This window comes from Panthera leo, chromosome B4 (assembly GCF_018350215.1).
Source record: "Panthera leo isolate Ple1 chromosome B4, P.leo_Ple1_pat1.1, whole genome shotgun sequence".
In the NCBI taxonomy this organism is placed as follows: Eukaryota; Metazoa; Chordata; class Mammalia; order Carnivora; family Felidae; genus Panthera; species Panthera leo.
Genome location: NC_056685.1, coordinates 81,784,321 through 81,799,533, shown reverse-complemented (window position 1 = coordinate 81,799,533; position 15,213 = coordinate 81,784,321). Strand labels below are relative to the sequence as shown.

The window sequence follows — 15,213 nt, the reverse complement described above, 5'->3', positions numbered from 1 at the left end:
TAGCCATTCTGACAGGTGTGAGGTGGTATCTCATTGTGGTTTTGATTTGTATTTTTCCCTGATGATGAATGATGTTGAGCATTTTTTCATGTGTCGGTTGGTCATCTGGATGTCTTCTTTGGTGAAGTGTCTATTCATGTCTTTTGCCTATTTCTTCACTGGATTAATTTGTTTTTTGGGCATTGAGTTTGATAAGTTCTTTATAGATTTTGGATACTAACCCTTTATCTGATATGTTGTTTGCAAATATCTTCTCCCATTCTGTTGGTTGCCTTTTAGTTTTGCTGATTGTTTCCTTGGCTTTGCAGAAGTTTTTATTTTGATGAGGTCCCAATAGTTCATTTTTCTTTTGTTTCCCTTGCCTCTGGAGACATGTTGAGTAAGAAGTTGCTGTGGCTGAGGTCAAAGAAGTTTTTGCCTGCTTTCTCCTCTAAGATTTTGATGGCTTCCTGTCTTATGTTTAGGTCTTTTATCCATTTTGAGTTTATTTTTGTGTATGGTGTAAGAAAGTTGTCCAGGTTCATTCTTCTGCATGTCTCTGTCCAGTTTTCCCAGCACCACTTGCTGAAGAGACTGTCTTTATTCCATTGGATATTCTTTACTGCTTTTTCAAAGATTAGTTGGCCATATGTTTGTGGGTCCATTTATGTGTTCTCTATTCTTTCCCATTGATCTGAGTGTCTGTTTTTGTGCCAGTACTATACTGTCTTGATGATTACAGTTTTGTAATACAGCTTGAAATCTGGGATTGTGATGCCTCCTGCTTTGGTTTTCTTTTCAAGATTGCTTTGACTATTCAGGATCTTTTCTGGTTCCATACAAATTTTAGGATTTTTTGTTTTAGCTCTGTGAAGAATGCTGGTGTTATTTTGATAGGGATTGCATTGAATATGTAGATTGCTTTGGGTAGTATCAACATTTTAACAATATTTGTTCTTCCTTTTCAGGAGCATGGAATATTTTTCCATTTTTTGTGTCTTTTTTAATTTCTTTCATAAGCTTTCTATAGTTTTCAGTGTATAGATTTTTCTTTTCTTTTTTTTTTTCAATATATGAAATTTATTGTCAAATTGGTGTCCATACAACACCCAGTGCTCATCCCAAAATCAGTGTATAGATTTTTCATCTCTTTGGTTAGATTTATCCCTAGGTATTTTATGGTTTTTGGTTTATTTGTTTTTTCATTTGTTATGTTTTTCAGCAGTATTTTCACCTGTTTTTTTAAAAAATAATATTTTGTCCTTCATTGTGCCAGCATCATTCTTATATTTTTGAGGAAATTATACTTATTTCAAATTCTCCACTGTTTCTATTCCAGTAATTCTTCTTTGCATCGTATGTTGTATGGTGTGTAATCTTGCCCCTCTCCCCTAGTGGATATATTTCTAACATGGGTGGTGATTTTGGCTTCATTACATAAGTATAGACTTAGCTCTACTGTCTAGTAATGTATAGGAATAGAAGCTTAAGCCCTGATTTGTGACCTTCTGGATAAATTTAGAAAAATGACAAAGAAGATCCTTAGGCCAGATGGCCCAAGTATTATAGAACTGTTCTTACCTAACTTGCCATCTTAAAAACTACTCTTTTTTTCTTCTTTTGAATTTTATTTTAAATTCTTTGCAAGGGGCAGCTTTGGGAGAATACTACCTATTGAGATCTATAATCTGTAGTCCATAACCTCTAGGGACGAAGGAATAGAGGATAGAGGAACCAATGCTGAAGTGTGGCAGGTCAGCTCTCATGTGTTTTTATTATTTCCTTGTTCTAACTCTGCTTTAACATTATCCTGAGAATACCGGTAGCTAAAACCGTTTCTTTCGATTCTTGTGTCCAGTGGTGACAGGAGGGATGATGCCCACTAACTTATACATTTAGAAATTGAACATTCCAAAGTTTCAGCTGCAGAATCGATAAATGCATTCCTCTGTTTATCTATAGCTTGGATTACATTCCAAGTATGTGCTAGCATAAAGCCAGCTTAATGAACAGTTTTAGAAGAGCATGACTCGTCTTTTTTTTTTTTTTTTTTTGACAAGCTCATTTAGAAGGTAATATGTTTCTTCCCAAATTAATTTCTAAATGCTGATATTATGAAAGCCAAGTGAAACCCTGCTTAGTATTCTTAGACTTTGACTTAGACCAAGTACCCTCTTTCCTTATTTTGTATGGTTAGAGATATCCAGGGCACATCGAGTTGATGCAGCCAGGTCCTAATAATCTGTTGCCAGATGTTCTGCTTGGCTTTATCTGAAGTGTGGATAAGACCCTCATTGATCTGGCGGCTATCCTAGGATGCAACTGGACATAAGAGAAATGTAAATAAACTGGCCTTGCTGCAGAAGGATTACAGCTAGAATGGCCAACATTTATAAAGTCCCAGTTATATTAAACCTACCAATTTAATGTCTATTTTTACTAGTTAAGCCCCACTTTCTTGAGAAAGTATCATTCACCATTATCATATTGTTATAATGGGTATCACTTATTAAAACCTTAAGTATTGGCTTTTAAATGTTTTATGCCTATTATCTCATTTAATGCTCAAAACTATCATATACATTGGATATGGTTATTATCCACATTTTAGAGTTTAAGAAAAGTAAGCCTTAGGTCAAGTAACCATCCCAAGGAAACTCTTGTACAACATTGAGAATTTGGGATTTGAACCAAAGCCTATATTTTTGACCACTATATGGCATTGTTTTCCAATTTACCACGGATTTTGGTAGAAATGTGGATTTTCAGGAACTTAACAATTAAAATGTGGCTATTTGATAACATGTCTATATGAGTTGATAGCTCAGTGAATTTGTGTTGGTTTGTAACCCTCTTGGGAGATTCCTGGGTGAAATCTGAAGCTGGCCCCTGTACTCAGAAGGCAGGGAGAGACTGAAGAAAGAAGCAGGCCATTCCAGGTTGGCAGGTGGCAGTTTTAATGAGCAAAGGGAACTTGAGTATGAGGCTTGTCTTGGGCAGCAGCAAGACTGTTGGATCCTCACAGCTGCCCATTACATCTTAAAAGTTTAGAAAGAAGCTTTAATTGGGTTCTGTGACATATAACATGCAGGTGTTCTCCACACCATGTCATTATCTCAAGGTTGTGTTCTTGGAGCAGCCTCTTGGGAAAGGCAAGTGGAGCCCACATTCCAAAGATAGGGGAGGGAGGGAGGAGACTCCAAGTATGGGTCCAGCTCACGAGTCAATCAGTGGTCATGTCTTTTTGATGATGCTTCCCAACAATTTGTAATAAATTAAAAGGCATCACTAATCTCTGGCTTAGCCACCAAAGAAATCCAGATATTCAAAATAGCAATGGCTTTACATAAAAGACCTTTTATTCAAAATATGATGCACTCTTCAATATTTTCTGTGGTTCTGGAAATTTTCTCTCATAATGGGTCCAATACAGCTTGTTTCTTAAATTCCCAAGAAGCATCATTCCACTCAAGAATATTATCACATATTATCACATATAAAGCATGTGAACACACAAGATGATGTTTTGCTTGTGCTTCAAACAGTAACCAGCATTCTACAGTGCATTAGGATATTACTAAAATATTTACAAGTACTCAGATTTTCAAAAATGTTTTTAGTTCCGTGGAAATTGAGGCCCTATCATCAACAATTCATATTCAAGTTGTTGTTACCTTAAATCCATGTGTAGAGTCCTTGGTAGGGTAGTCTAATCCCATTTTGTTGCTAACATTCATAATTTGGAACATTCTAAATATAAAACCATATTGCTACTTTATACTCATTTTCAGTTTATGACAGACATCCCTGGCTTATGATATGAACAAAAGCAAAAACTTGGGGAAAAGTTAAAAGAATGGAGTCATATCACAGAAGGTGTCTTTTCTTTTTCTTTAAAAAAAAATTTTTTTTAGCGTTTATTTATTTTTGAGAAGAGAGAAACAGAGCATGAGTGGGGGAGGAGAGAGAAAGAGGGAGTCACAGAATCTGAAACAGGCTCCAGGCTCTGAGCTGTCAGCACAGAACCTGACGTGGGGCTCGAACTCACGGACCATGAGACCTGAGATGAAGTCGGACGCTTAACCAACTGAACCACCCAGGCGCCCCTTCTTTTTTTTAATTGTTTTTTTTTAAATGTTTGTTTATTTGAGAGAGAGAGAGAGACAGACAGACAGAGTGTGAGCGGGGGAGGGGCAGAGAGAGACACACACACATAGACTCTGAAGCAGGTTCCAGGCTCTGAGCTGTGACAGAGCCCAACGTGGGGGCTTAAACCCACAAACTGTGAGATCATGACCTGAGCCAAAGTTGGATGCTTAACTGACTGAGTCACCCAGGCTCCCCAGTGTCTTTTCTAATATCTAACAAAAGTAAACAAAAAGATGAAAATAAAATTATAATAGAAAAAAAAAATGACCAGAAACTACCAAAGAGAGAGGGTGGGAGATGTCAGCCATTAACTTGAAAAGATGTCAGCACTATGAAAAACAACAATAGATCCTGCATAGAAGTGGGAGGCTTTAACCTTGGCTTTAGAAGCCTCTTCTAACCGTAAGTTCTAGAAAGTGGATGTGTAAGTTGACAAAATCTTGAGATTTTTCACCTCATTTGGGGAAAAGTGGACCAAATGAACAAAATATTCATTTTATTTTCCTTTATGGAAGGATGAAAGTATGGCTACAGTTGAAAGATGAATGCATAAGGGAGGAGAATCAAAATTATTGACACTTTGACAGAAGCACAGTCCCCAGGGCTCCATGATGAAGAACAATACCAATGCTAGATTCCCTTCAAAATAATGCTGATAATATAATTTCCTTTCTTAAAACTTCTCTTGACCCACCAATGTCAACTAACTCCCTAGTTTGTAATTAAATAATACCTTCATCATGGCCTCTCTTTCTTACTCTGAATTCTTATCTTTCCACTCTTCTAAATAGACAATATGTAAACTTTTGACTTTCAAGTCATTTCTGGAAAATAGTTAATTCTCTCCAATTGTTCTTTGTTCTTTTTATGGATTCTCTTTTATCTTTCTCTAATAGCACTTACTATGTTATTTTAGTTTTTTGTAAACTTATTATGTAAATTTAAAGTTTATACACCTTTCTATCATACTGTGGATTCCTTGAAGTTAGGACATATGCCTTTCATATTTTTATCCTCAAGGGCCAGTGCAGCAATTGAAACATAGTAGACACTCAATACATATTTACTAAGTGAAATATATTTTTCATTGAAATGTATTCTGAATTTTAAAGCTTCATAATCTTCTTGATGGTGTCCTTGAATGCTTGCTTCACTTGCTGATTTCTTAGAGTGTAAATGAAGGGGTTTAATAAGGGAGTAATTGAGGTAATGAGCACAGCTATTCCTTTGTTGAAAGCGCCTTCTTCTTTTGCTGATGGATTGATGTACATAAACATGCAGCTGCCATAAGAGAGGGAGATGACAATCATGTGGGAAGAACAAGTGGAAAAAGCCTTTGTCCTTTGCTGGGCAGAAGGGATCCTCAAAATGGTCTTGATAATGTATGTATAAGAAAATGTCACCAGCACCAGAGTAACCACCAGAGTCACAACCGCCACAAAGATGACCATCTGTTCTAGGAGGCTTGTGTCTGAGCAGGCAAGCTCCAGAAGGGGCCCATAGTCACAGTAATAGTGATTCAGAACATTGGAGGCACAGAAATCCACCTGGCTCATCAAGGTGATTGGGGGTAAGATAGCTAGCAATCCCCCCAGCCAGGAGCAGAACACAAGTTGTATGCAGACTCTGTTGCTCATGATGGTCAGGTAATGCAGGGGTTTGCAGATGGCAACATAGCGGTCATAGGACATAGAAGCCAAGAGGTAAAACTCTGTTGCCCCAAGGAATATAGCAAAAAAATATTGAATGAAGCATCCAGCAAAACTGATGACTTTATTTCCTGTTGTCACACTGGTCAGAAATCTGGGAATAAAAATGGATGTGAAGGAAATTTCTAAGAAGGAGAAATTCCGGAGGAAGAAATACATGGGGGTCTGGAGGTGAGGGTGTACCTGAGTGAGAATGATGATGGTCAGATTTCCTAGGACACTTATCACATAAGTGAGGAGCAGAAAGATGAATATCACAACTTGGACCTCAGGTTGATTTGTGAAGCCCAACAGAATGAACTCAGTAAACGTCCTATTTTTCATTGTTGACCCTTTGGAGATCTGAAGGAAAAAGGTGACTGATGAAAAATGAGCTTTCTCAGGGTAGGAGAGACAAAGCTGATAGTAATGAATCATGTCATATATTACTCTCTATTCAGTTGTCCCAAACCAGTATCACATTGCAGTGGCCTTGGCTCCATGGAAGCCCCATATCTTCTATGTGAATGACCTCAATCCTAAAGTCTTTTAAATTCCCCAAGTTGATATATTCCTGGATACTTAACAGAATCTATTACAGAATAATTACCTTTTTTTCCCCCAAAAGAATAACATTTTCAACCTGTCTTTTAATCTCAAAATGTTTATGAAATCTCCACATTTAAGTTACTTTTCTCTATATGCTCTTGGTAAAACTATTTCTATCATTCTGTTTTCTGTGCTTCCCTTTCCCCTCCTTGTGCTCTTTCCCCTTCTCTGTACAATTTGATCCTCATCTCCATTACTGTCAAAATCTCTGACTTCCTTGTTTCAGCAACCAATAGGAAATTCTCCACATGGATATGGTGGAAGGTTTTGATGAATATGTGATTTATTCTGCACCCCTATTTCTTTTGAAACATAATTTTGTAATAGACTTTTAAGACTTAAGACCTTTGGTTCAGTACTATCTTGTATTTTACTGTGAGCACTTTTGGTACCTGAAGAGGCTCTGGTGTCAATAAGTCATATTAATTAGCATTTTCTTATTTGTTTCTCTGCCATGCTCAAAGTCTTGTAGGTAGATTTGGGATATATCTCTGAGAATAGACATCTCGAGATACCACAGGCAGCATCTCAGTGTGGCACATTTTGCCCAAAGTCTTAACGATTCCTCAGGGGCAAACTAAGGATGACAATTTATCATGCCTCAAACTTTCCTGTTCTCTATTCTTTAAAAAAAATTTTTTTAAACGTTTATTTATTTTTGAGACAGAGAGAGACAGAGCATGAATGGGGGAGGGTCAAAGAGAGAGGGAGACACAGAATCTGAAACAGGCTCCAGGCTCTGAGCTGTCAGCACAGAGACGCGGGGGTTGAACTCTCGGACTGCAAGATCATGACCCGAGCTGAAGTTGGATGCTCAACTGACTGAGCCACCCAGGTGCCCCTCCTGTTCTTTGTTCTTGGCATAGAAACCAGGAAGAAGGACATTCATGTTTATGACAAGAAGAGTCCTTTATTGACAAATTGGTAATCCCCAAGGAGGGAAACTTAGGCGGTGGTACCTTCCGTGCACTTTTAGATTTTTCTTTTTCTATTTTTTTAAAAGTAGGCTCCATGCCCAGCGTGGGCTTCAAGCTCAATGGAGCTTGAACTCACCACCCTGAGATCAAGGCCTGAGCTGAGATCAATAGTTGGACACTTAACTGACTGAGCTACCCAGGCACCCCTCATTTTTAGATTTTTCTGATTCAGAGGCAAAGAAGTATAAAATGCCCCTCTATTTCACATTCATATGGGTTAGAAAAAATCATATCCTCACAATCATTTTTGTCAATCTCCTCATTATTCTATATGCTGTTGGAGGTACTAGGTGATACTAAACATTGACCTGGATTCCCCGACAGCCCCCCCCACCTTCCCTGTTTGTACTAACCTCTGGCCTCAGGCAACCTCTGCATTTTCATCGCAATTTTCATGAGTGATTGACTTTATGATATACATTTATAGAATAATAACATCAGTGACTTTAAAAACATACAGTGCTCACACCCTTGACAATCTGAGTGACTGTAGTGGGATGTTTACCTTGCTGTTTCTAAGATGTAAGTTAAGGGTGAGATGTGACATGTGAGTCTTGAGTAGTATAAATTTTAACATGCTGTCTGTTGGCTTCCCGTCAACATTCTCCCCTTCTCTCTCTCTTTTTGTTGCAAGAGTCACTGGCCATAGGTGGATATTTATTTATTTACATGAAGAAATTGAATTATAATTGACATGCAATCTTACATTAGTGTCAGGTAGAACATAGTGATTTGATATTTTTATGCATTTTGAAATGATCACTATCATAGGTCTACTTACTATCTGCCACCATGAAAGTTATTACATTATTGATTATCACCTGTGCTGTATATTATATCTCTGTGACTTATTTGTTTTATAACTGGAAGTTTGTACCTCTTAATCCCCTTCACCTATTGTACCTCTCTCTCTCAACCACTCCCCACTCTGGTAACCTACAGGTTGTTCTCTGTATCTGTGATTCTGTTTCTGTTTTGTTTTGTTGGTTTTGTTTCTTAGATTCCACATATAAACATTCTACTCTTCTCCTAATGAAAGTACCCAAGTCTGTGGGGCTTAACTTAGGAAGCATATTACCTTCCATTCTATGAATCCAAACAATAATCAAATCATAGTTCCTGAGAGACACAGTCCTTTACATGTAAAATAAAAAAGAAAAATAAATAACCCCACCAAAGCAATGATAGAAATAGAAGAGTGAACTTTGATAGATGGAAAATTCCTTAATATTTCTTTTCTAAGAGAGATGATTTTGAAGTTCTTATAAGGCAGGATGTGGGCTTCTTTGCAGTTTCTGTGTTAGGCAGAATGATGCAGGTTTTATCTGCTCTTTTCAGAACAGGCACATGGGGATCAATTCCCTGAAGAAGTTAAACATGCCCTATGGACTTCAGTTCAAAAGCTTCAAATGAACCACAATTGTTGACAGTTTTAAGAACAAGTTGTAAACATATGGCTGAGGAGAGAAGGTCCAGAGAGACCACGATAAGGGTTCCATGAGAGAGTCTGCCACAGACATGAGGTTTGTGAAGCTGAGAGCCATGGAGTGAGACCCCTGAGGATTGGTGTGCTTGACCTACTCATCATTTCTATTATTTCTCCCTTTAATAACCCAATTTGGCCAGTGGTCAAACGTGATATAAATGAATTCACTTCGCAGTGAGTTACCATAACCTTAATGCCGTCATAGTTTCCATTAAGATCTGCATTACTACAAAAGGCCATATTTCATTCTTTCTCATTGCCACGTAGTGTGCCACAATTCCATTGTGTATATAAAACACAATTTCTTTATCCGTTCATCAGTTGATGGACATTTAGGCTCTTTCCATAATTTGGCTATTGTTGAGAGTGCTGCTGTAAACATTGGGGTACAAGTGCCCCTATGCATCAGCACCCTTGTATCCCTTGGGTAAATTCCTAGCAGTGCTATTAGTGGGTCATAGGGTAGATCTATTTTTAATTTTTTGAAGAACCTCCACACTGTTTTCCAGAGCGGCTGCACCAATTTGCATTCCCACCAACAGTGCAAGAGGGTTCCTGTTTCTCCACATCCTCGCCAGCATTTATAGTCTCTTGATTTGTTCATTTTAGCCACTCTGACTGGCATGAGGTGGTATCTGAGTGGGGTTTTGATTTGTATTTCCCTGATGAGGAGTGACGTTGAGCATCTTTTCATGTGCCTGTTGGCCATCTGGATGTCTTCTTTAGAGAAGTGTGTAATCATGTTTTCTGCCCATTTCTTCACTGGATTCTTTGTTTTTCAGGTGTGGAGTTTGGTGAGCTCTTTATAGATTTTGGATACTAGCCCTTTGTCCGATATGTCATTTGCAAATATCTTTTCCCATTCCATCAGTTGCCTTTTAGTTTTGTTGATTGTTTCCTTGGCAGTGCAGAAGCTTTTTATCTTCATGAGGTCCTAATAGTTCATTTTTGCTTTTAATTCCCTTGCCTTTGGGGGTGTGTCAAGTAAGAAATTGCTGTGGCTGAGATCAGAGAGGTCTTTTCCTGTTTTATCCTCTAGGGTTTTGTTGGTTTCCTGTCTCACATTCAGGTCCTTTACCCATTTTGAGTTTATTTTTGTGACTGGTGTGAGAAAGTGGTCTAGTTTCAGTCTTCTGCATGTTGCTGTCCAGTTCTCCCAGCACCATTTGATAAAGAGACTGTCTTTTTTCCATTGGATATTCTTTCCTGCTTTGTCAAAGATTGGTTGGGCATACTTTTGTGTGTCCAATTCTGGAGTCGCTATTCTATTTCATTGGTCTATGTGTTTTTGTGCCAATACCATGCTGTCTTGATGATGACAGCTTTGTAGTAGAGGCTAAAGTCTGGGATTGTGATGCCTCCCGCTTTGGTCTTCTTCTTCAAAATTACTTTGGCTATTCGGGGCCTTTTGTGGTTCCATATGAATTTTAGGATTGCTTGTTCTAGCTTTGAGAAGAATGCTGGTGCAATTTTGATTGGGATTGCATTGAATGTGTAGATAGCTTTGGGTAGTATTGACATTTTGACAATATTTATTCTTCCAATCCATGAGCAGGGAATGTCCTTCCATTTCTTTATATCTTCTTCAATTTCCTTCATAAGCTTTCTATAGTTTTCAGCATACAGATCTTTTACATCTTTGGTTTGGTTTATTCCTCGGTATTTTATGTTTCTTGGTGCAATTGTGAATGGGATCAGTTTCTTTATTTGTCTTTCTGTTGCTTCATTATTAGTGTATAAGAATGCAACTGATTTCTGTACATTGATTTTGTATCCTGCAACTTTGCTGAATTCATGTATCAGTTCTAGCAGACTTTTGGTGAAGTCTGTCGGGTTTCCCATGTATAATATCATGTCGTCTGCAAAAAGTGAAAGCTTGACTTCATCTTTGCCAATTTTGATGCCTTTGACTTCCTTTTGTTGTCTGATTGCTGATGCTAGCACTTCTGACACTATGTTAAACAACAGCGGTGAGAGTGGACATCGCTGTCACGTTCCTGATCTCAGGGGAAAGCTCTCAGTTTTTCCCCATTGAGGATGATATATGGCTTTTATGATGTTTAAGTATGTTCCTTCTATCCCAACTTTCTTGTGGGTTTTATTAAGAAAGGATGCTGAATTTTGTCAAATGTTTTTTCTGCATCGATTGACAGGATCATATGGTTCTTATCTTTTCTTTTATTAATGTGATGTATCACGTTGATTGATTTGCGAATGTTGAACGAGCCCTGCATCCCAGGAATGAATCCCACTTGATCATGGTGAAGAATTCTTTTTATAAGCTGTTGAATTCGATTTGCTAGTATCTTATTGAGAATTTTTGCATCCATATTCATCAGGGATATTGGCCTGTAGTTCTCTTTTTTTACTGGGTCTCTGTCTGGTTTAGGAACCAAAGTAATACTGGCTTCATAGAATGAGTCTGGAAGTTTTCCTTCCCTTTCTATTTTTTGGAACAGCTTGAGAAGGATGGGTATTATCTCTGCTTTAAACGTCTGGTAGAATTCCCCTGGGAAGTCATCTGGTCCTGGACTCTTATTTGTTTGGAGATTTTTGATAACTGATTCAATTTCTTCACTGGTTATGGGTCTGTTCAAGTTTTGTCTTTCTTCCTGTTTGAGTTTTGGAAATGTGTGGGTGTTTAGGAATTTGTCCATTTCTTCCAGGCTGTCCAGTTTGTTGGCATACAATTTTTCATAGTATTCCCTGGTAATTGCTTGTATTTCTGAGGGATTGGTTGTAATAATTCTATTTTTATTCATGATTTTATCTGTTTGGGTCATCTCCATTTTCTTTTTGAGAAGCCTGGCTAGAGGTTTATCAATTTTGTTTATTTTTTCAAAAAACCAACTCTTGGTTTCATTGATCTGCTCTATAGTTTTTTTAGATTCTATATTATTTCTGCTCTGATCTTTATTATTTCTCTTCTTCTGCTGGGTTTAGTGTGTCTTTGCTGTTCTGCTTCTATTTCCTTTAGGTGTGTTGTTAGATTTTGCATTTGGGATTTTTCTTGTTTCTTGAGATAGGCCTGGATTGCAATGTATTTTCCTCTCAGGACTGCCTTTGCTGGATCCCAAAGTGTTGGATTGTTGTATTTTCATTTTCATTTGTTTCCATATATTTCTTAATTTCTTCTCTAATTGCCTGGTTGACCCATTCATTCTTTAGTTGGGTGTTCTTTAACCTCCATGCTTTTGGAGGTTTTCCAGACTTTTTCCCGTGGTTGATTTCAAGCTTCATAGCATTGTGATCTGAAAGTGTGCATGGTATGATCTCAATTCTTTTATATGTATGAAGGGCTGTTTTGTGCCCCAGTATGTGATCTATCTTGGAGAACGTTCCATATGCAGTGGAGAAGAAAGTATATTCTGTTGCTTTGGGATGCAGAGTTCTAAATATATCTGTCAAGTCCATCTGATCCAATGTATCATTCAGGGCCCTTGTTTCTTTATTGACCGTGTGTCTAGATAGATGATCTATCCATTGTTGTAAGTGGAGTATTAAAGTCCCCTGCAATTACCACATTCTTGTCAATAAGGTTGTTTACATTTGTGATTAATTGTTTTATATATGGGGGCTCCCATATTCAGCACATAGACATTTATAATTGTTAGCTCTTCTAATGGATAGACCCTGTAATGATTATATAATGCCCTTCTTCATCTCTTGTTACAGCCTTTAATTTAAAGTAGTTTGTCTGATATAAGTATGGCTACTTCAGCTTTCTTTTGACTTCCAGTAGCATGATAGATAGTTCTCCATCCCCTCACTTTCAAACTGAAGGTCTCCTCAGGTCTAAAATGAGTCTCTTGTAGACAGTGAATAGATGGGTCTTGTTTTTTTTTATCCATTCTGATGTCTTTTTGTTGGAGCATTTAGTCCATTTACATTGTGATATTATAGAAAGATATGGGTTTAGAGTCATTGTGATGTCTGTAGGTTTCATGCTTGTAGTGATGTCTCTGGTACTTTGTGGTCCTTGCAACATTTCACTCACAGAATCCCCCTTAGGATCTCTTGTAGGACTGGTTTAGTGTGATGAATTCCTTCAGTTTTTGTTTGTTTGGGAAGACCTTTATCTCTCCTTCTATTCTGAATGACAGACTTGCTGGATAAAGGATTTTTGGCTGCATATATTTTCTGTTCATCACATTGAAGATTTCCTGCCATTCCTTTCTGGCCTGCCAAGTTTCAGTAGATAGGTCTGTCACTAGTCTTATCAGTTTCCCTTTATATGTTAGAGTGTGTTTATCCCTAGCTGCTTTCAGAATTTTCTCTTTATCCTTGTATTTTGCCATTTTCACTATGATATGTTGTATAGAAGGTCGATTCAAGTTACGTCTGAAGGGAGTTCTCTGTGCCTCTTGGATTTCAATGCGTTTTTCCTTCCCCAGATCAGCAAAGTTCTCAGCTATGATTTGTTCAAGTATACCTTCAGGCCCTTTCTCTCTCTTCCTCTTCTGGAATTCCTATTATATGGATATTGTTGCATTTGAATGCATCACTTAGTTCTCTAATTCTCCCCTCATACTCCTGGCTTTTTTCATCTCTCTTTCTCAGCTTCCTCTTTTTCCATAATTTTATCTTCTAATTCACCTATTCTCTCCTCTGCCTCTTTAATCTGAGCTGTGGTCGCCTCCATTTTATTTTGCGCCTCATTTATAGCATTTTTTAGCTCCTCCTGACTCTTTCTTAGTCCCTTCATTTCTGTAGCAATAGATTCTCTGCTGTCCTCTATACTTTTTTCAAGCCCAGCAATTAATTTTATGACTATTATTTTAAATTCATGTTCTGTTATATTGGTTAAATCGTTTCTGATCAATTTGTTAGCTGTCGCTACTTCCTGGAGTTTCTTTTGAGGAGAATTCTTCCATTTTGTCATTTTGGATAGTCCCTGAGGTGGCGCGGAACTGCAGGGTACTTCCCCTGTGCTGTCGGAGTAACTTGTATTGGTGGGTGGGGCCATAGTCAGACCTGATGTCTGTCCCCAGCCCAACTCTGGGGCCACAGTCAGACTGATGTGTACTTTATCTTCCCTTCTCCAAGGGGCCGGACTCACTGTGGAGTGGTGTGGCCCCTGTCTGTGCTACTTGCACACTGCCAGGCTTGTGGTGCTGCTTCAATGGGGTTTGGCATATTAGCCAGGGTGGATCCACAAGGTGCACAGGGGCGGGAGGGGTAGGCTCAGCTCGCTTGCCGTGGGTCCGCTGTGGGAGGGGCCCTGCAGCACTGGGAGGGAGGCTGATCCCTGGGAGGGGTGGATCCACAGAAGCACAGTGTTGGGTGTTTCCGTGGTGCAAGCAAGTTCCCTGAGGGGAACTGGTTCCCTTTGGGATTTCGGCTGGGGGATGGGAGAGGGAGATGGTGCTGGCCAGCGCCTTTGTTCCCTGCTGAGCTGAGCTCTGTCTTCCAGGGCTCAACACCTCTCCCTCCCAGTGTCCTCTCACCCTCCACTCTCTGAGCAGAGCTGTTGACTAACATTCTAGATGTTAAGTCCTGCTACCTGTCAGAACTCATACAGTCTGGCCCCTCCACTCTTGCAAGACAGACTCAGGGATTCCACCTTGCCTGGCGGGCTGCCCTTTCACACCCCGGGTTCCTTCCTGCCAGTCCGTGTAGCGCCCACTGCCTCTCTGCCCTTCCTACCCTCTTCTGTGGGCCTCTTATCTTTGCTTGGATCTGGAGAGTCCATTCTGTTAGTCTTCTGGTGGTTTTCTGGGTTATTTAGGCAGATGTGGGTGGAATCTAAGTGATCAGCAGAACAAGGTGAGCCCAGCGTCCTGCTACACTGCCATCATCTATCCCATAATATTCTCTTATTATTGTTTGTATTTCTGCAGTGTTGGTTGTGATCTCTCCTCTTTCATTCTTGATTTTATTTATTTGGGTCCTTTCATTTTTTTTTTTTTTTTTAAATCAAACTGGCCCTGGGTTTATCAATTTTGTTAATTCTTCCAAAGAACCAGCTCCTGGTTTCATTGATCTTTCTACTTTTTTCCCCCTTGGTTTCGATAGCATTGATTTTTGCTGTAATCTTTATTATTTACTGTCTTCTGCTGGTTTTGGGTTTTACTTGCTGTTCTTTTTCCAGCTCTTGAGGTGTAAGGTTAGGTTGTGTATCTCAGACCTTTCTTCCTTCTTTAGGAAGGTCTGGATTGCTATATACTTCCCTCTTATGACCACCTTTGCTGTGTCCCAAAGGTTTTGGGCTGTGGTGTTATTATCATTTTCTTTGGCCTCCGTGTACTTTGTAATTTCCTCTTTAATTTCCTGGGTAGCCCATTGATTCTTTAGTAGGATGTTCTTTTGTCTTCAAGTATTTGTT

At 38.8% G+C, this 15,213-nt stretch overlaps 1 protein-coding gene across 1 annotated transcript; it reads right to left on the bottom strand.

Annotated features, from left to right (window-relative positions):
* Nucleotides 1-5,234: 5,234 nt before the first annotated feature.
* Nucleotides 5,235-6,161, bottom strand: LOC122223639 (olfactory receptor 6C4-like). The gene has a single exon (XM_042944614.1). It carries the CDS (start codon nt 6,159-6,161, stop codon nt 5,235-5,237), a length of 927 nt encoding a protein of 308 aa, XP_042800548.1.
* Between the last annotated feature and the right edge of the window lie 9,052 nt (nt 6,162-15,213).